At 46.8% G+C, this 21,524-nt stretch overlaps 1 protein-coding gene across 2 annotated transcripts in view; it reads left to right on the top strand.

Moving 5' to 3' along the window:
- Positions 1-20,806, top strand: part of MYOF (myoferlin) — a 197,264-nt gene extending 176,458 nt beyond the window's left edge. For both annotated transcript variants that reach the window (XM_006147643.3, XM_006147642.3), the window contains 9 exons: positions 3,415-3,554; positions 6,105-6,193; positions 6,284-6,379; positions 10,138-10,279; positions 12,819-12,918; positions 14,158-14,348; positions 16,474-16,583; positions 17,303-17,450; positions 20,325-20,806. In XM_006147643.3, the coding sequence (XP_006147705.1) occupies positions 3,415-3,554; positions 6,105-6,193; positions 6,284-6,379; positions 10,138-10,279; positions 12,819-12,918; positions 14,158-14,348; positions 16,474-16,583; positions 17,303-17,450; positions 20,325-20,363 (1,055 nt within the window). In that variant the 3' untranslated portion in view covers positions 20,364-20,806. The remainder of the gene's footprint in view (positions 1-3,414; positions 3,555-6,104; positions 6,194-6,283; positions 6,380-10,137; positions 10,280-12,818; positions 12,919-14,157; positions 14,349-16,473; positions 16,584-17,302; positions 17,451-20,324) is intronic.
- The last annotated feature ends 718 nt before the right edge of the window (positions 20,807-21,524 follow it).

Below are 21,524 nucleotides of genomic sequence, written 5' to 3'. Positions count from 1 at the left end.
GTAACTAGCTCATTTCCACCTAATGCATAGTTCGCTCACAATGCCTAGATGGTAGTGCACGCGTTGCCCTTCCAAGTTGAGTCCATCGCTTACTCCAGCCCTTTCCTGAGAACCTCGGAGAGCCTGCTGAGTTCTCGTCTTTCTCACACCCATGCTTGGCGTCCTCCTCTTCCCAGCAGTAACTTGTCAAAGCACCTGTCCTGACACAGAGATGGTGGCTGTAGTGACGAAGCCAGACAGGAGCCTCACAGAATGTCAGAGTTATGGCTTGCTTCCTCGTTCCGTAGGGAAGAGGGATTTCTGAGGTGGTGGTGGTCGGACTGGTCTGGGGGATATCCAGGAAGAGCTGAACAAAGACACAACAGGAGTCAAAATGCTTCCTGACCCCCAGCTTGACCTTTGGTTGTAAGAAACAACATTATCTACCTGACAGTGCACGTGTGAGAGAGAGAGGGCCTCGACAGCTCTGGGCACGCTACAGTCCCCTTCCTCCGGCCCTCCAGCTTGTTAGGATTTGGGGCACACTCCCAGTGTTTCAGGGTGACTGGGCTGGGGATTAGAACCCACAACTGGCCACATGGCATCCAGCACTGCAGCTCTCTGTGCTACCAAGTACACCACAGAGGCCGGGCCCATTTAACAATTTTGTGTGTGTGTGAGAGTTGTTTTGCTATTAGGCATGTATGCTTGCTGGAGAGTCAGAGAGACAGAAAGCGAGAAATCACCCCCCAGGGGGGATGGCCACACTGAAATCCCTTCTCCATTCTCCTCTCAGGATTTTGGGCACGCATATTCATGTGCCTGGTGTGAGTTTTAAGCTGCTGGATCCAGGACTTGAACCGTGGTCGACTACATGGAAGTCCAGTGACATAACCATTACACCATCTGCTGGTCCCACATTTAAATAGAAACAGAACTTTACATATTAAAAAGGTGTAATGTGATTTTCAGTATATGAATAGAAAAGGACTTAATATCAGGGACGATTAGATGGTTTAGGAATGTTCGTGTCAGGGTCAGACAGTAGCACAGTGCTGAATCAGCACCCTGTGACACTGACCCATCAGCAGAGGTTCTAGCTTCACATCCGGAGACCTCCCTGAGTGTGCTGAGCTTTGCCACCCATGATCCAGGGCTAGCTGAGTTCAGTGGGTGTCAGGACCCTATGGGGGGTGTTGTTTCTCTTTCTGTCTCTTACTCATGGAAGAAATTAAGAACTTAGTTAATTCATTTTTTTAAAGAAATGTTGATGGTGCCTTTAGTATGTAAACTTGAAAAAATGATTTGGAATAAACTAGAAGCAATATGGTCTCATGGTTAAGGTCTCACCAAATAATCAAATACAGTGTTCCCCCAAAACACTGTATCAGTCCTGGGGATTGTCCCAGCCACTTGCGTTATATAACAGACCATCACAACTGAAAACACCCATCTTGTCTGGCTCATAGTTCTGTGGGTCAGGAATTCAGGAAGGGCTTGGCCGAGCAGCTCTGCGTGGGGTCTCACCGTGTGATTACAGTGGGGTGTCAGCTGGGGTTGCGGCCGTCCTAAGGCTCGGCCACGGAGAGGGCCAAGGAGGCTCACACGGAGGCCAGCAGTTGATGCTGGCTCTCAGCCGGGGCTCACGTGGTGCACTTACACAAGCCTTTCTCTGTTATTGTTACTTATTTTCTTCTACTGTTATTTATTTTTACTTTTCAATTTGCTATAGAGCTCATGTGCTCACCAGAGACAGAGACAGAGAGAAAGGGAAAGTGAGAAAGCACGATGCTGGGTCTGGGACTCAAATTGCAGTTGGCCATGTGGGAGTCCAGCACCTTAACCACCACGCCACCTGCTGGCTCCCTACAGGGCCTCTCTAAGGGCCAGTCTCTGGATCCTCAGGCTCCTTACATGGTGGATGGCTTCCCCCACATGAGTGTGGCAGAGAACTTGGCAGGAGCTGCATGGTTTTGCGCCTGTCCTCGGAAGGAACGCAGCATCCTCTTCCTACATTGGGATAGCTCTCCAGATTTAAAGGGGTAGAACATAGACCTCAGCTCTCACCGGGAGAAGAGGCAGAGAATAGATTTTAGAATGTCACGGTGATGCTAACTGCTGTAACAATCAAACTGCTGAATTTCAATGACTTAACACAATAGAAGTTAATTTCCCATTAGTTTCTTCTTTTTTATTTTCCAGAGAGATTTTTTTGCTATAGAGCGTGTGTGCTTGCCAGAGAGACAGAGACAGACAGAAAGCGAGAAATCACACCCAGTGGAGATGGCCACACTGCAATCCCTTCTCTTCCTTTCTCCTCTTGGGATTGTGGGCACACACGCACACACATCCAACATGAGCTTGTTGGTTTTTGGGTTTTCTTTTTTTCCCAATAATTATTTAATTTTATTTATTCATTTATTTTTAATTTGACAGAGAGAGAGAGAGAAAGAGAGTGGAAGTCAGAAAGCAAGCCACCAGGTCCAGGACTCAAACTGTGGTTGGCCATGTGGGAATGTTCAGAGCTTTAACCACCACGCCATCTTCTGGTCCCCCGACATGAGTTTTAAGCCACTGAGTCCAGGACTTGAACCACAGCCAACTACGTGGGAGTCGGCAATATAACCACTACGCCATCTGCTAGTCTCGTTCATTAGTTTAAACCAGGAGTTCTTAGAACTGCGTGACCCTCTTCCAAGCATAGCTTCATGGACTCAGGGCCCTTCCAACTTACAGCTCTATCGTTCTTCAGTTCAGGCATCAAAGGCTGTTGTTCTTATCAGTATCCAAAAGAGAAAAGTGCCTGGAGACTCCTTCAAGGCAGGGATTCACGGGCCAGGTCTGGAGGTGATGCACACCTCTTCTCCGGCCAGGTCTGGAGGTGATGCACACCTCTTCTCCGGCCAGGTCTGGAGGTGATACACACCTCTTCTCCGGCCAGGTCTGGAGGTGATGCACACCTCTTCTCTAGCCAGGTCTTGAGGGGATGCACACCTCTTCTCCAGCCAGGTCTGGAGGTGATGCACACCTCTTCTCCGGCCAGGTCTGGAGGTGATGCACACCTCTTCTCCGGCCAGGTCTGGAGGGGATACACATGTCTTCTCCACCCACGTTGCTCTAGCTGAGCTTGGTTGCATGGCAACATTTACTGTAGGGGGCGCTGAGAGACAGAGGCTAGCTGTGAGCCCATGCCACGAAAACCAATACAGACTCTCCCCTTACTCATTCTAGTGAGTTCTGGTCCCTTTGCTACTAGCAGACCACAAGTTGGGTAGGAGCCGGGGTGGGGCCAGGAGCTGTTCCTGTTAACTATTCTCTCTCGAGTCAAAGTCTGTACATCGGCACTGTCTGTCCATTTCTGCCAAGTGTGGGAGGAAGAGCTGGCTGAGCCGTTCCCAGACGCCCACCCTGTTTCAGCGCCATTTTCCATTCCAGAAGCCAACAAAATCCTACACCAGCACCTTGGGGCCCCCGAAGAACGTCTCGCCCTTCATATCCTCAGGACTCAGGGGCTGGTCCCCGAGCACGTGGAAACGAGGACTTTGCACAGCACCTTCCAGCCCAATATTTCCCAGGTAAAGGGGCCTCCTCCTTTGAAGACCCATCGTACATACCCCACATCCAAAGTGGACACAGATTTACCTCTTTAATCTTGTTTGAGTCCTTGAAACACAAATCAACTGCATCCTAAAGAGGAATTTATGGCAAGAGGGTTCACTAAATCCAGACAGGAGATTGGCCACAACTTAGGATGAACTAGAGCTAGGATAGAATCTCTCCTTGTCTCTCATCTCTGTTCTCCCTGTGAGTCTATTCCACGTGCTTTCTTGCTGTGAGTTTGAATATTACAGGCAGTTCCTGAGAGTTGCTGGATTATAGTGTAGTCTCATCTGTTAATACTTCTAAACCCACAGAGACCGGTCACCCAACCTTGGCTCAGTTCACCATTCAGTGCAGCCAGGAGGGCAGGGTTTGGAGAGTGTGCACTTGGCCCAGCCAGGAGAGGAGGTGTCCTCTGAGACTACAGAGTCAGAGAAGGAGGGCAAGGCACGGAAACCAGTGGATAGTGTTAGGGAGACTCGGTTCTCAGAAGACAGGGAGCAGCTTCCAGAGGAGCAAGGCGAGGCATGGCCAATTACAAGATCATCTGTATGGGAGCCTGTTATAATGAAGATTTCCAGGCTGTGCCTGCAGAGGTTTGATCCAGCAGGTCTAGGTTGGGACTAGGAATCTAGAGAAGATTTGAGCAAGTACCAGGAGAAATTCTGACGCAGATAGCTAGGAGATCACACTTAAAAAAATATGAATCTAGGGCCAGCAGGTGGTATGGTGTTTGAGGTCACCAGATCTCACATGCCCAACTGCACAGTTCGAGTTCCAGACCTGGAGGCTTGGGGAACATGCTATGTGTGTGTACATATTTGCCTGGGATCCCAAGAGGAAAATGGAAGAGAGGTAATTGTGGTGTGGCCATCCCCCCAGGAGGAATTTTCTAACTTTCCTTTTCTCTGTCTCTGGCAAGTGTACATGCCAAAAATAAGTTTAAAAAATAAAAGAAATATTATTGGGTCATCAGAAAAGTCATGACATAGTTTTCTATGTAAAAATGCATCATGATTTTTAAAACATTTATTTTTTTATTTTTTTATTTATTTAATTTGATGGGAGAGAGCGAGAAAGCAAGCCACCAGGTCCTGGACTTGAACCATGGTCAGCCATGATTAACCACCACACCACCTACCAGCCCCACATCATGACTTTTCTAATGACCCAATAATATAGTAGATGCAAATATTGTCAACACTGGCAGCAAAACTAGAGATGAACCTATTGCAGAAGAGAAGCCACAAATGGAGTGGGTTTATTAGATTATTTTGTCAATTGCATCTAGCTTTTTTCCGTTCCAAATTTTTGTTTCTTTTCCTATTCTTCTTCCTCCCACCAAAGAACCTATTTTTCTCCTCTCGCTCCTCCATTATATAAGGAGTCTCAAGAGTGACAAAGTGGGGAAAATGTCTCTCCGGGAATCTGCAAGCTACCCCTCCCCTTATCGCTTCTGTCTACAGCCCTACACACAGACTGTGGCTGGGCCTTAGGAGACACCTGGACGCCGCATGGTCTGTGGAGTGCTTGATGTATGGGGGAGCCTTGAGCCCTAGAGATTAGTTGGAGAGCGTCAGGATCATAGTAAAATACATCCCTTTTCAAGTGTTCCAGTTAATTCATTTCAATCACAATGCATTAGGAAGCCCGTCTAGCGGTTTCCTTGACAACCTTCTTGAAGACCAGTCTGTTTTTGTCTGAAGGCAGAGTCTACAGACCATCTAAAAACAGTTTGGAGAATATAAATTGGTTTGCATGGTTGATATAGTTTTTAAATAGCATTCCTAGCCTGTCTGGGAGAACATTTCAGTCAGATGGATGGACCCAGTCTGTGGCAGTCCAAGAGCTGAGCAAGACCTCACCAAGATGGCGGCACAAGTGTCAGTCTGAGCTTTTGCTGGCCGCCTCCTGCGAGTCTCTCACCTGGCACCAGGGTGGGCACTAGTGAGCCGATGGCATGGAATCCTCACCTTACGGTGACAGGAATGTTCCCATCATCGAGTCCTTCCTTTGAAAGCGGCATGTATATGTCTTTTATGACATTGAATTCCATGTACATTACTTTGATTTTTATCATTTTGAGGTAAGTGGAGAAACCCTTGGAGGTCACAAACCTGGTCTGATAGCACATAGGCAGTGTGTCTGTGAACAGGTAACAGCATGAGATCTGTTATGGGTAAGGGCTCAGTTTTAAGTTATAGCAAGAGGATGTGTGTGTGTGTGTGTGTGTATGTGTTGGGTTAGTACTGGGGAGTCTTACATCGTATAAAGACCCAGACTGTGAAACAGGTGAGTGCATGCATTTATCAGAGTTCCCTGGGTGAGCATGGAAAACGGTGGCCTAAACGCTATGACAGGTGGGATTCATCTGGTGTGCCCTTCTGCTCCACTCTGCCTTCCACAGAAACTAACGAATTAGCAGGCCCAAAGAAATAGTTTCACCTAAGAACTACAGAAGAAAGTTATGGTTTCTACTACTCATCATATAACTTCACTCCTTTTTTCACTTTTGAATGATTTAGGGGAAACTTCAGATGTGGGTTGATGTTTTCCCCAAGAGTTTGGGGCCACCGGGCCCTCCTTTCAACATCACACCCCGGAAAGCCAAGAAGTAAGTAATCTTGAGTCTCTGCTATTCTGGACTGGGGAGTTGGTGCAAGGCCAGAAGCAAAAGCAGCTCCATATAATGTGCTCCTTTCAGGTACTACCTGCGCGTGATTATCTGGAACACCAAGGACGTCATCCTGGATGAGAAAAGCATCACAGGAGAAGAAATGAGTGACATCTATGTCAAAGGGTGAGGTTTGCACAGGGAATGAAACAGACCCACGCCTCCATTCGTTTTCATCACTGAAGGTGCCACCGTGGGGTTCTTGGTTATTTGAACCTATTTTATCTCATTAGCCTGATCTGCTTAGGTAGCTCCTAGACCAAGAGGGAGAGGACAGAAAGAAAAGAGAAACCTGTAAGGACCTTGTTCATGAGTAGAGGTATCGAATCATAAGAAAGGATCAGTATTTCTTTGCTTCTCTTTCTTTTCTTGGAAGATTTTTGCCATAGAGTGCATGCACTCGCCAGAAAGACAGAAAGTGAGAAATTATCCCCCCAGAGGGGACGGCCACACTGCAATCCCTTCTCCTTCATTCTCCTCTCGGGATCCTGGGCATGCACACACATGCACCTGGCGTGTGTTTTAGCCACCAGGTCCGGGACTCGAACCACAGTCAACATGGGAGTCCAGTGACATAGCCATTGCACCATCTGCTGGTCCCTCTTTGCTTCTCTTTTAATAAAGTAGATTTTCCTCAGTTTATTAATATATTTCTTTTTTTTTTTAATTTGCCATAGTGCATGTCCACTCACCAGAGATTTAGACAGAGAGGAAAAGAGAAAGCACCTCGCATGAGGCATGGTCACACTGTAGTCCCTTCTCCTCTATCTGTCTCTCCTTTCTGGATTTTGGGCACACATGCGCACACACACACACACACACACACACACACACACACACACACACCTACACACACACACATACCCAGAATACTTTTTAAGCTGCCAGATTGGGCCTTGATGCATGCAGTCAGCTCTGTGAGATCCAATATAACCACCAAGCTCGGGCTCACCCAGATTTGCTATTTCTGAGACATTTCAGCCATGTAGTTTCCTTTTTCTTTGTATTCCTCTTTGAAACCTTGACTAATTATCCTAAGAAACACACAAAATCTTTCACTATTTCTTTTCCTATATATGTCATTACCAGAAGCCAATGTCCATGCAAAAGGCGAAACATGGGCAGATTTCAAAAACAACAGAGAGCATTCATCCCATCAAAATTCACTGCATGCCCACATTCAACATGTAAAGTGTCATTGTTCTGTCTTGCATAATTCAGTTATGTTGAATCATGCAGCTCATAGCGATGTTCATCCCATGCTGTCTGATCATGAATGTTGAGCGCAGTAGGCATCATAATTAAAAAGGCTGACTCTGGTGTCAAACCACCTGGGTTGAGGTCCTGGTTCTTCCCCTCCTAGCTGAGCAAGGTGGTGAGCTCACTGTTCCTCATCTGTAAAATGGGTATCGTGGTGGTCCCTACTTCCCAGGGATAGCCAGAAGGTTCAGGTCCTCACAGCCGTTAGGTCAGAGTCTGGGAGGATACTATGCACTATGTGGTGTTAGCTAGAATTATTGCTAGTCCTCATGGATGAATTTGGTTTCTTGATATGTGAAAAATAAGACTTGCTGAAGTGTAATGTATTCATAAAGTGAGAACAAAGTTTCACTTATGATCCCAAGTGGCCTTCAATCAAAACTTCGTTAAAGACATAATTACTATCATTTAGGTTCGCTGTACACAGGGAATGTTTCATCAAGTTCTTCATTATTCTTTCTCATTTTAGGATCTCATTACCATTCCCCAAGGAAAACTAATCCCAGCTAATTATATATATGCAAATTTATTTGACTATCGGAAGCATTATTATTTTTTTTTCAAATCAAGTAAAAAAAAAGTCTCAATACTGGATTGAAAAAAGTCTCTAGTCAGAAAGTAGGGCCAGCTCCTTAGCCTGGTGGTTAAGGTAGCAGGATCCCACATGGCCAACCATGCTGTTTGAGTCCTGGGCCCAGCAGCTTAAGAAACATTCCAGATTGTGTGTGTGTGTGTGTATGTGCACGCATGTCCTAAGTCTCAATAACATAGAGAAATGGAGGAGGGGGGTTGCAGTATGGCCATGCCCCACTGGAGGGATGCTTTCTCCCTCTTCCTCTCTCGATATCTCTCTATCTCTCTCTGGCAAGCACACACACCCTCTGACAAACACAAAAAAAGTAAAGCTCAGCCTAACGTAGAATGTAAAATTTGTCATTAAAATCTATACACTATGCGAAAAGGTGAGTAATACTTACATCTCCCTGGCACTACACACATGGGTATTACATACAAAGTCACATGTGCATGCACACACATGCCTATACTTGGCTAAGTTAACTTGTCTTAAAATGTGAAAAAAATTCATGTTTGAAATCAAATGTGAAAAGACTCACAGACAAAAAGGGAGTGAGAGCTGCAGGGGATGAGCAGTCTGGGGATAAGATGACGGTGACACTACACATGCACAAGGTGAAGCCCAAGATCATATCCAAGAGAAGGAAAATTCTCAGTGACTTAGTTTAAAAGTTAGCAGTCAGAAGGAATCTTTCCACTAGTTTATCTCGTCAACTCACTGACTAGCAAGAAGGAAAACTATTGCAGTTGATTGATATTAATACCCCTAAAATAGCAGGACTTAATATTAGCACTGTCACTTCATAGTCTCCATGGGCCTTGAGGCAGAGTATCTGGTATGGACGCGGGAGTCAGACTGACCAGGGAGGAAAGCTTAATTCTGTCCGGTACTGGCTTTGTGACCTTGCCTAAATTAATATATCTTCTCCGAACCTCAGTATGAGCATCTGTGAAATGGAGAACGTTACACGATGGTTGGAAAGAATAACACATGCCAGGACCTGGTTCATACATGGCGATCATGAGCATGAGTTAAAGATCTCCCCCTTCCAACTCTGCCAGGATCTCTCGTCCTGTCCTCATGTGGACCACGTAAAGGGAGCACACCCCGTCGATCTCATTTCACAGATGGGAGATGAGGCTCCGAGAGTTTCAGCCAGGCCTGCCTCCCACCGAGAGTCTAGCTGGGGTAGGGTCCAGGCATCAGTATTTTTAAAAGCTTGCTAGTTGCCATTCTAACATGCAGTGTCAAGACCCACGCTTTCTACCCCTTTGGCAGTCTAAAATAAAATGCCACCCCTCCCACCCCAGATCTAAAGCAGGACACTTTTTAGTACAGGGCAAACGTGATAACTTCCTCCCAAGCATGTTCATTCGTTTGTTATTTATTTAGTATCTGTTTTTGTGCCAGGCACGAGCCAAAGGAACATTTTTCAAATGTTAAAAATTCAGATGGTGACTTGTTACTGAAATGAATTTTAAGAGATACGCATATGGAAAAAACAGCTTACCTCTTCCTTGCCAGTCTCATTAATCTGATCACAGTGAATTTAAGAATGATTTTTAAAAGGAAGCTGGAAGATGACTTGATTCGTGCCTTTTTTGGTTTGCTTAAGTAAAATATGGGAACGAGAATGCTAACATGCTGAGCTAACTCATATTCACTGAGCCTATCAGCAGTGCTGACAGACACCGATGAGTTATAGCTGTGAAGACTAAAATCATAGCCAGTAAGCTCCGGTGCACCGAGAATAGCAGCCACGTTGTTGATATTTTCCAGAAAACACCACCTCAATCCTGTTAACTGAAGTCTAAAGGGTTTCCTGCTTTGGTTTTAGTGGAATTCTATTTTATTTGGCTATAACCTGCGTTGGATACAATTGAGCACCCCCCCTCATAAATCACCCCCAGCTCTGTAGATAACTGGAACCTGCTCAAGAAAAGTGCATTCATTTTCCTGCTCTTCACTCCCCTCATCACTGCTCAGTTTCGTAGCCAGGTTACTTGTCAATCACATGAAGCTAAGTCTGTTTGCCTCTGCTTTTCAGCTGGATTCCTGGCAATGAAGAAAACAAACAGAAAACAGATGTCCATTACAGGTCCTTGGATGGTGAAGGGAATTTCAACTGGAGATTCGTTTTCCCATTTGACTACCTCCCAGCCGAGCAACTCTGTATCGTTGCTAAAAAAGTGAGCTCTGTAATACGCCCGTGGGAAGTGGATGTCGTGGATGTCCTGGGTCTCCCCTAACTCACAAAGCATAGAATGCTGGAGCTGCTCAGGGCCGGGCAGCCCTCTGGGTCCAGCTCCTCCTGACGGAGGTTGGTAATCGGAGACCTACGGAGGTGTAGACATTGCCTAGGCTCACACAGCTATGCCGGGCATTTGTAGAATGGCCACAACTTTCCTTCTTAACATATTGGTGGCAGGGTGGAGGGTAGAAGGTAGAAATGAAGGCCTTGTATCAGTATATACAACAGCTCACGTGTGTTTTTTATGTGATAGGGAGGATGATTTCTTCCCATGATAGACAAAAACAGAGGCAAATATTAAAGTAGGTGAACGTTTGCCTTCCTCATTAAACTTCAGTGTCTGTTTTACTTCCTTTAGAGGCACTTCTGGTGGGGGGGGAGGTGGTTCAGAGCCCTTGGGGTCCTATTTAGTAAGACTTTCAGTTACCAAATTCAACTCAAACTACCTTATACCAAAAAGTGATTTATTGATTCACATTACTAAACAGTCCAGAGTTGGCTGGCTTTAGGAACATCGAGATCCCACAGAGAAGTGATGTCTTTAGAAATTAGTCTCATTTCTCCACCTCTCTCCTTTATGGTCTTCTGTGGGCCTCACTTCCAGATGGGCTCTGCCTGGTGGAGACAAGATGGCTGCCAGCAGCCCCAGCTCACATCCGGTCTGCTTGGCAAACCTCAGCAGAAGGAGCTGAACCGAGGGCGATGATACCACCCAGAGCTCTGGAATTGGGTCTCCGTGCCTCTGCCCACTGGGGCCATGTGCCTGTGCCGGAACTAGTCACTGTTTCCCAGGGGTGCATTGTACTGACCAGCCAGGCTCTGGGACTCTGAGTGGTCAGCCCCAGCCCCTCTCAGATTGCATGAACTGCAGTGGAAAGTCACCCAGGGAAAATCTGGGTGCTTTCATCTGAAAATGGGAGCTGGAATGTAGGTAGGCAACAGTAACAGATGTCTTCTCTGGGTCCCCTGTGCTGTTCCTACCTCCCATATTCTAACAGCTTTCCCTAATTCTGCCTGGTCATCCCCTCTCCCTACATCTGAGCAAAGTGTACCTGCCCCATGTCCTATCAGCCCAGGCCTTACCCTCTGCTGGCCCCGCTCCGTGCTGATGCTGTGCACTTTTCCAGGTCAGATGGGATTAATACCTTCAAAAGGGATTTTCTAAGGACCAGTAGTTGGCGTAAGGGCTATGTTACTGGACTCCCGTGTAGTTGACCACGGTTCGAGTCCCAGACCCAGTGGCTAAACTCACACTGGGCATATGTGTGTGCATGCCCAAGATCTGGAGAGAATGGAGGAGAAGGGGTTGCGGTGTGACCTTCCCCCCTGGGGGGTGATTTCTCTCTTTCTGTCTCTGCCTTTCTGGCAAGCGCTCGTGCCCTCTCCATAAACAAGGGGAGGGAGTGGATTTTCTAGAGGCCCAGAGACAGTGAGATACAAATCATAGTTGCTTTAAGATGGTGAGGTAGAATAGGATGAGGGTAAGAGGAAGGGATTTGGGGTCAGGTGGGCCTTTAGGGAAGTTACCTTTCCTGTTTATCCTCATCTAGGGCTGGAACTCCCCATGCCCTGAGTGGTACTCAGAGCCCAACCCAGAGAGGACAGTCAGGCAGGGTCAGACAATAGCAGGGTGAGCTTCCCAGCCCCACAGAGCCAGGCCTTCAGGGCCCTGCAAAGGAAGGACATTTCTGTAGCATGAGAAACAAGGAGCAACGTGGTGGCCCTCCCTCCAGTCCACGCAGCTCTGTGGAAGAGCTCCCTTTCTAACGGGGCCCACGTCTTGTAGGTGTAACAGCCATGGCGGTGTTAGTCTTGGCTAATATTGCCTGGGCAGAGGCCGGGACAAGAGGGAGGAATCTGGAGGACCTCATCTAAGCCTCTCCCCACCCGCCTCTCCTGTGAGATCGGAAGGTCTAAATGACCACATGCGTAGAAAAGCCAGTGGAGGTTTTCAAAAGCCAAAAATGCTAGGACATTAGAAATTTATAATGATGAAAGAATGGTGTCTGGACCCCAGTCCCTCACCCCCACGTAAAACGAGCATACACTCAGACATCCATGTGGGGTGGGCAGAGGTGACACCCCAGGGTGATACCGTGGCCTCACTTAGAACACCTGGCCTCAGGAGGCTAATGTAAGCTGGTCACAGTGGCCTTTAGGGAGGAAATTGGTCACTCCCCAGCCCCCGGGTGGCAGCAGGAAGTCACACTGATAGGAATATGGCAGGAAACCTGTTTGGGAACTGCCTGGGACATCCTTTTAGTCACCCAGCTGGTGGCCTTGAGATTTCCTGGGGAACTGGACTCCCCTCTCCACACATGGGGCGGATGGAGGGGGCCAGCGGGAGGGCGTGAGGGGGGAGGTGCAAAGGAGAGAAAACGCCCCCTGCCCTGGTGCTGTTTCAAGGAGCCCAGGGGAGGCTTTTGGAGTCCAGTCATCAGAGTTATTCGGTTTGTCCATGTCTCTTTCCATTTCAGGAGCATTTCTGGAGCATTGACCAAACGGAATTCCGAGTCCCACCCAGACTGATCATTCAGATATGGGACAATGACAAGTTTTCTCTGGATGACTACTTGGGTATGCCTTACATTTGGATCATTTTCTCCAGGAAACTATACTTGAAATTAGTGATATCAATTAAAACTTAGAAGCAATTTTTAAAGAGTTATTTAATTTTATTCATAGTATTATTTCTTAATTTGCTATAGGGCATGTGCATTCACCAGAGAGAGAGAAACAGAGAGACAGAGAGAGAGAAAGCAAACCACCAGGACTGGGACTCTAACCACAGTCAGCCATGTGGGAATCCAGCACCTCGACCACCGTGTCACCTGCTGGCCCCAAGCAATTTTTAAATCTCTAACATTAGTTGGTGATGAAGGGAAGAGCCAAAGGGGTACTGGTGTCTCCATCACTGTCAGTGACAACCACTTTCAGGTCACCCTGACAACCCTGTAGCAAAAAGATTTTAAAAAAATGAAAGAGGAACCAGCAGATGACGTAATGATTACATCACTGGACTCCCATGTAGTTGACTGCTGTTCGAGTCCCGGACCCAGCAGCTTAAAGCTCACACCTGGCGCATGTGCGTGCGTGCCCAAAATCCCAAGAGAATGGAGAAGGGATTGCTGTGTGGCCATCTCCTCTGGGTGATGATTTCTTACTTTCCATCTCTCTGTCTCTCTGGTGAGTGTACACGCCCTCTAGCAAAAACCTCTCTCAAAAGAAAAGAAGGAAAAGAAAAGAAAGAGTTAATGTCTCACATTGCACAAGAGAAAACGTGTTTCTCCAGACAGTGATGGAGGCAAGGCTTCTTAGTTCCTGGCGAGGGTTTCCGAGAGATGTTATGTTCCTTCTTGAGCGCCTGCTGCTCAGGTCACACCAGGAACACTTGGACGTGCGTGGTCTGCGCAGCTTCCTCCCACGCTCCAAGCACCAGTTGTCTTCTTTACCCAAAGCCAAGTGACTTCTCTCTCAGGCCAGCTCAGAACAGAACTGAGCACATTTCTAATCCCGCGACTCTGACGTCAGTGGAAATTTTGTCTATAGACACTGAGTTACCTAGAGTTTGTGGAAGAACTCTTTAGCTTGTGTCTTTGAGAAAGGAAACATGTAGTCCTCTGTGAGATGCTACGCGGTGGGCAGCAATGTCGTCTGCCCTTCTCCATCCTATCTGGAAAGCATGTTAATATCTAGCAGGGTCCCTTTTCTCTAACACGCCCATCTCCTGTTCGAAACCACTGTTGGCCTCTCTGGCGGGAAGGACGGCTGACCCACTTGATGCTCATTTGGATTTCATGTTGTTCCCTTGGCTAGGTTTCCTGGAACTAGATTTGCATCGCACAATCGTGCCAGCAAAATCATCGGAGAAATGCAACTTGGACATGATTCCGGACCTCAAAGCCATGGACCCCCTGAAAGCTAAGACCGTCTCGCTCTTTGAACAGAAGTCCATGAAAGGATGGTGGCCATGCTACACAGATAAAGATGGCTCCCGCGTGATGGCTGTACGGGCATTTCCTTGTCAGGGGTGGCTTATTCCTGTTATCATTTAGGTTTTGCCTTTTCTCAGTAGGTTTACTCCAGAAAAGGTCAGGGAGTAGTGTTAAATAGCAAAGATGTTCAATTATGAGAAGGGTTTGTCCCTGATGACAAGAGAGGGTGGGGCGTGCTGTATGTGTTGGATTTGGGGGAAAGCTCAGGGGTTGCAATGGTCAAAACACGAGGAACCCTAATGGCTTTACTATTTCTTTCTTTCTTAAGCATTATTTATTTATTTTATTTGTTTTTATATTTTTTTAATTTTACCAGAGAAAGGAAAAGTGAAAAAGCAAGCCAACAGGTCCAAGACTTGAACTGTGGTCAGCCATGTGGGAGTCCAACTCCCCAGTCACCATGCCACCTGCTAGCCCCTAATTCTTTAGGACTCTTTTTTACCAGGAAGATTCATTTATGTTGGGCTTCCAGTATAATTCAGTATGGAAAGAGGAACTTCACATTTGAGCTGTTCTCATTAAAACAAATCGATCAATTCAGAGGTGGAGAGAGCAGGGAGTGCTGGTATCCACTGGAAGCCATAATTTATAAGCACAGCTGGGAAACTCAAGCTGCATTTTGATACAGAAGCAATGGCATATGTTAATGCCACGTCACAAAAAACTACCTAGTTCATTATGTATTATTCATAGCTAGCATCTTCCATCCCTGCTATGAACCAGGCAGCGTGTTAAGTGCCTTACATGCATAATCTTGTTTTATAAAGCTTCATGTATAATTTACGTATGATTAACTGCACCCATTTAAAGTACAAGGAATTTTGACAGATGTGTGCACCCATGAAACCACCACCATAATCAAGATCCAGAACCTTCCCAGAGCCCCAAAATCTTCCTTGCACCCTCTGCAGCCCATCCCTCCCTCCACCACACCTACAGGAAATCACTATCTACTTTCTGTCGTTGTCGATTAGTCTGCACTGGTTTTATTTAATTCTGCTGACAACCCCATGAGATAGACATTATTTCCATTTTATTGATTGAGAAAACAGGCTTGGAGGGCTCTCATAGCTCGCCAAGGCAGGGGTCAGGCTCTGTTGGACTCACAAGCACCATCTGAGATCCACTCTCACTCACGCATCAGCCTCAGGGCCTCTCTAATCAGTGGTAACCTTGCGAGCTTTCCTGGGTCCTAAAAGTCTGTTACAATGTTAGTTAAGCCTGGGTATAAAGGTGGGCGAGGTTGGGGGCAGCAGGTGGCTTAATGGTTACAGTGCTGGGCTCCCACATGGCCAACCATGGTTCTAGTCCCAGACCCAGCAGCTTGAAAATCACGCCAGGTGTGTGTGTGTGTGTGCCCAAAATGCCGGGAGGTGAAGGGATTGCAGCTGTGGCCATCGCCCCTGGGGGTGATTTCTCACTTTTCTGCTCTCACTGTCTTTCTCTGGTGAGCACGAACACCCTACGTTTTTAAAGGTGAGCAAGTTTCTAGACCTCTCTCATCTCTGCTTCTGTGTTCTCACCTGCACGGGAGGACAATAGCGAGAGCTGCGTAGGGCGGCCAGAGCCTGACATGAGAGGTCCCATGCAGAAGGCTTAAGCAGAGCCTGGAGCTCCTCTCAGGAACCTGTCAGCGGGAAGCGCTGCTCACTCGTTCACTCATACATTCATTTATTCAGCTCATGTTTGAAGCGCCCATTACTCTATGCCACAGGAGTGCGCAGTGGTAAGCTTGACAGGACGTGACTCTGCTGTCCTGGAGCTGCAGCTCACGCCCAGTGACGTTAGACACTGTCACTAGCAGATTTCAGATCAGTCTGGGTCCCAGTAAAGTTACAAAGGAAGGTGTGAGAAAAGGCAAGGAGATTGATGTGAGTAAGTGAGAATGGGATGGGAAGGAGGAGGGTGAAAGAGCTGAGAGGAGGGAAGGCAATTTGTCCTCTGGATTCCCCATAGAGAGCCCGTTCAGAACCCCGTGGAAGAGGAAATGTGATGAAATCTCTTGAGGAAAATCGAAGGCAATCTAAGGATTGTTTTACAAGAATAAAAATCATTGCTTAGGGAATACTCTTTGGGCTGAAGTGAAAATATTTGTGAAGCGTGATGTCATTGTTTAACCTGTGCTGCTTTACCGAAGGGGAAAGTGGAGATGACATTGGAGGTCGTCAATGAGAAGGAGGCCGACGAGAGGCCAGCCGGGAAGGGACGAGATGAACCCAACATGAACCCCAAGTTGGACCCCCCAAAGTGAGAGGCCCTCTTTGTTCTCCACATTGTCTGATCCCTAACACCTGCAGTCTGAAAGCCCCCCTTCCGACTGGCTTAATGGGATGGATTAGCCGGGGTCCTTCTCATTTGTACTTAATAATAGAGAGGAAGGGTGAAGGGCTGGTGATCTGGCTTCATTTTAACCCTTCTTCTTTCCTACGAAACCAACATGGACTGTGTCTGCAGCATCTAAGAAAGCTATGACAGGAAAAAGAGTCTTTCCCAGCCAACTAAGAGGAGTCGTGTCTTTGCTTAACCTTGTACATGCTAGTATAGGTTGAGTACCCCTTCTCCAATATGCTTGGGGCCGGAAGTGAGTGTTTCAGATTTGGGAATTTTTCAGATTTTGGAATATCTGCATATATATAATGAGATATCTTGGGGATAGAGCCCAGATGTAAATGTGAAATTCACTGATGTTTCGTCTACACCTCGTACACACAGCCCGAGGGTCATTTCACATGGTAGTTTTGTGTCGCAGATGTTGACTCCGACCTCTCCTGGCAGTCAGGTCTGGAATTTTCCACTCATGGTTTGATGTCAGTGCTCAAAAGTTGCAGATGTTGCAGCATTTCAGATTTCAGATTGGGGGATTAGGAATGCTCAGCTTCGTGTTCCTTAAACCGTTACGCTCAGAGTTCAATGACTGGTTTCTACGGAGTCCTGTCGGTAATGCCTTTGTTGTTTTCACAATGCAGCCGGCCGGAAACCTCCTTCCTCTGGTTCACCAACCCGTGTAAGACCATGAGGTTCATCGTGTGGCGCCGGTTCAAGTGGCTCATCATCGGCCTGCTCATCCTGCTCATCCTGCTGCTCTTCCTGGCTGTGCTGCTCTACTCCTTGCCGGTGGGCACCCTTGGCCTCCCAGCATGACCGTGTGTGTGTGTGTGTGTGTGTGTGTGCGTGCGCGCGCACGCGTGGATTGCGGCATCATCTAAGTCGCCATTGCCTACATTGCTGTTCAGAAGAATGTTCCACTTAGCACTTGGGGTGCACCTTCCATTTTGGAGAATTTAGATTGGCATGTCCTGTGATGAGAAATGCATTCTTAGGGGTTCACAAATTATAGGCAAAACTTTATGGTTTTGGGGAAAAAATACACACAATACACATACACACACACACACACACACACACAGTAACAACTTCAGTTTCAGGAATGGCAGGAGAAACCACTCAGGCCTCTTTCAATGTAGGTCTGGGTGACAACCAGGGCTTCCTCCTGATCTTCTTGCCACCAGAATTCCTTGTTCCAAGCCACCCTGCACCAAACTCCTTGCCCTAGCCTTCACAGGCTTCCAAATTGGGGCTCATCATAGACCTCCACCAACCCTGTACCCCACTCCAAGTAGATAATTTGCTTCCCCCGGATACACAGGCACCTCCTGCCCTGTCCTGGATTAGTGATGTTCCTTGGCACCCATTTTGACAATCAAAATCTTACTTGTTCTTGGGGACCAGCAGAAGGTGTAATAGCTATGTCACTGGACTCCCATGTAGTTGACTGCGGTTTGAGTCCCGGATCCGGTGGCTTAAACTCACGCCAGGCACATGTGCATGCGTGCCCAACATCCTGAGAGGAGAATGGAGAAGGGATTGAGGCATGAACATCCCTCCTGGGGGTGATTTCTCTCTTTCTGTCTTTGTCTGGCGAGCGCACGCACCCTATAGCAAAAACCTCTCCAAAAAAAAAATCTTACTCATTCTTGAGGGTCCATGTCACATATAAGCTCCCCCCAAACTCCCCTTAACCACGGTGATCATAAACAGAAGTCCCACTGTGAGAGTTGGCAGTGTGTGAGGAGATAGTACCTCTTTCCTCCACTCAGAGAATTATGAAGCGTCTGCTCTACCAGGGTTAGGACCTAGGATCTTGAGATGACCTAGGCTTGAGCTCTGCCATGAGCAACACCTCACAGACCAAGAATGCAGGCGTCCAAAGTATGTCAGTGCGGAAAGCGAGCCGCTCCGGGGCTCCAGAGCTCTCACAAATGGCCGTAAGACAGGTGGCACCAGTGCCGCAGAAGGTCACAAACTGAGAATGCAGGCATCCAAAGTATGTCAGTGTGGAAGGCGAGATGCTCCGGGACTCCAGAGCTCTCACAAATGGCCATAAGACAGGTGGCACTGATGCCGCAGGAGGCTTCAGAACTCCGACCCCAAGTCCTGTCCACCCACAGAGACAGTCTGTACATCTAGCTGCAGGTATACTCACACCTGCAGGGCTGGCTCTGGTGTGCCGGTGTAACACTTCCAGCCAGGCAACTATAGGAATATTCTTTTCTTTTTAAAATATTTATTTGATTTTTTTTGAGAGGTTTTTGCTATAGGATGTGTGCGCTCGCCAGAAAGACAGAAAGAGACAGAGACAGAAAGCAAGAAATCACCCGCCAGGGGGTTGGCCATGCCACAGTCCCTTCTCCTCCGTTCTTCTCTCAAGATTTTGGGCACGCACGCACACGCACACGCGCCCGGCATGAGTATAAGCCACTGTGTCTGGGACTCAAACTGCGGTTGGCTACATGGGAGTCCAGCGACAGCCATTATGCTAACTGCTGGTCTCAATTTTTTAATTTGACCAGAGACAGAAAGGGAAAGTGAGAAAGCAAGCCACCAAGTGCAAGGCTGGAACTACAGTCAACCATGTGGGAATCCAATGCCTTCAACCACCACACCACCTGCCAGCTCCCTTTTTGTTAATAAAGAATTTCTTTTTTAGTTGTATTCATCATCATCATCATTTTTTTTTTAATTTAAACAGAGAGAGTGAGGGGGGGGGCAGGGGGGGGTAAGAAAGCAAGCTGCCCCGTCTGGGACTTGAACCATGGTTGACCATGTGAGAATCCAGTGCCTCAACCATCACACCACCTGCCAACCCCAAGAACATTAGTCTCTAGCTGTAGATAGTCCAATCCGTCTCAACCATTTACAACACTCTTCGTAGTGATTCATTTTTCCTGATTTAGATTCTGTTGATTTAAACCAGTGGTTCTGACGTAGGGGCAGGGATTTTGCTCCTTGCCCAGAAGACATCCTTTAATGTCCAGAGACATTTGGTTGTCACAGCTCGGGGCAGGGGGCTGCTATTGGCATCTGGTGGAAAGAGGCCAGGGATGGACTAAACATCTTGCAAGGCACAGAACATTCCCCACAAAGGAAGACATCATCTGGTCCTGAGAGTCAGCAAGGCCCAGGCTAAGAAATCTTAGCTTAGGGGGTCAAGCAGATGGTATGGTGGTTGAGGGCGCTGGACTCCCACATGGCCAACTACAGTTCGAGTTCCAGACCTGGCAGCTTGCTTTCTCTCTTTTTCTCTCTCTCATACTCTCATTCTGTCCCTCTCTGGTCAAATTAAAATAAATAAATGAATGGATAAATAAAGTCAAATGGAATAATTCTTTTAAAAAAATAAATCTTAGCTTAAATATATATAAATGTACACATTTATACATATGCATATGACCTTTCTGGATAAATACATATATATATATATATATATATATATATATATATATATATATATATATATATATATATATATATATATATATATATATATATATATATATATATATATATATATATATATACACACACACACATATACATACAATATTTTAGTAAATATAATAATATATAGTTTATATAGAGTTTAAATTGAATATATTTTATTTATAAGTACATTTTATTTATTTAACACTGTTTCCGTTTCTTTTTCAGAACTATTTGTCAATGAAGATCGTGAGGCCGAACGCATAATGAAAGCAAAGGCTTCTGGAGGTGAGGGCACTGGATCCAGCACGGCTCACTGCACAGTCCAATCCCAGAGCGGCAGCTTGGACATCACACCGGGCACGTGGATGTGCCCAAAGTCCTGGAAGGAGCACGGAGGAGAAGGGACGGCAGGATGGCCGTTCCCCCGGAGGGTGCTCTCACTTCCTTTACTCTCTCTCCCTCCCTTTCTGGTGAGCGCGTGTGCCCTTTAATGTCCAAACAAACAAAAGCGAAGGCCTATTTCAAGAGTCGTCCTACCTGCCCGTGTCCATGGACCAAAAGCCGGTGTGACCGTGGTGTGTGTCTGAGCGGCAGCCCAGGCACCGAGGCCCGTCGGAGCCCAGATAGTCTTGATCCTGAGAAGCCAACAAACATTTTTATCTTGTTACTTTGTGAAGTATTAAAAGTTTTATTGTCTAAAGTTTTAACCATGTTGTAAGGATATTTTTCAAGGTGGCTGGTTCCATTTAAAAATGACCTTTTTAGTGTTCTTACTTTTACAGTTCAACTTTTAGAAATTGCTGAAATCAAACCCGAGTATTTTCCATCTTGATGCCATTTACTTCTTAGCCATCAGCTGGAGGACTGTGCATTATGAAAGCAGAAGGCCTAAAGCAATTGTTATTTGTGCTTGTGGCCACTCTTACACTTTATGTGGGTACGCACCACGAGAGTCTATTCAGCCTCTGACAAAGCTAAAAAGAAATATTTCCTCTTCTCCACGTATCTGTTGGAGCTGGGAGTCCAAGTGGGAAGGAGGCAGGAGCTCGTCCTCCAGTCTCAGCAGACAGAATGCCACACCATAACCCTTTGTAAGTGTGCTGCCAGTTCTGACCAGTGGGTCAAAGTAAGGCTAACATAATATAATAGTTAACATTTATTGGGACCAGCAGTTGGCATAATGGCTATGTCACTGGACTCCCATATAGTCAACTGTGGTTCAGGTCCCAGACCCAGTGGCTTAAACACAAGTCGGGCATGTGTGCATGCATGCCCAAGATCCCAAGAGGAGAATGGAGGAGAAGGGATTGCAGCTTGGCCATCTCCCCTGGGGGGTGATTTTTCGCTTTCTATCTCTCTCTTTCTGGCGAGCGCATGTGCCCTATAGCAAAAACCTCTCAAGAAAAAAAAAGTTAGCATTTATTA

This window comes from Tupaia chinensis, unplaced genomic scaffold (assembly GCF_000334495.1).
Source record: "Tupaia chinensis unplaced genomic scaffold, TupChi_1.0 Scaffold000217_1, whole genome shotgun sequence".
NCBI classification, from domain to species: Eukaryota; Metazoa; Chordata; class Mammalia; order Scandentia; family Tupaiidae; genus Tupaia; species Tupaia belangeri.
The sequence above is the reverse complement of the archived record's forward strand: the minus strand, read 5'-3'. Positions and strand labels throughout refer to the sequence as shown.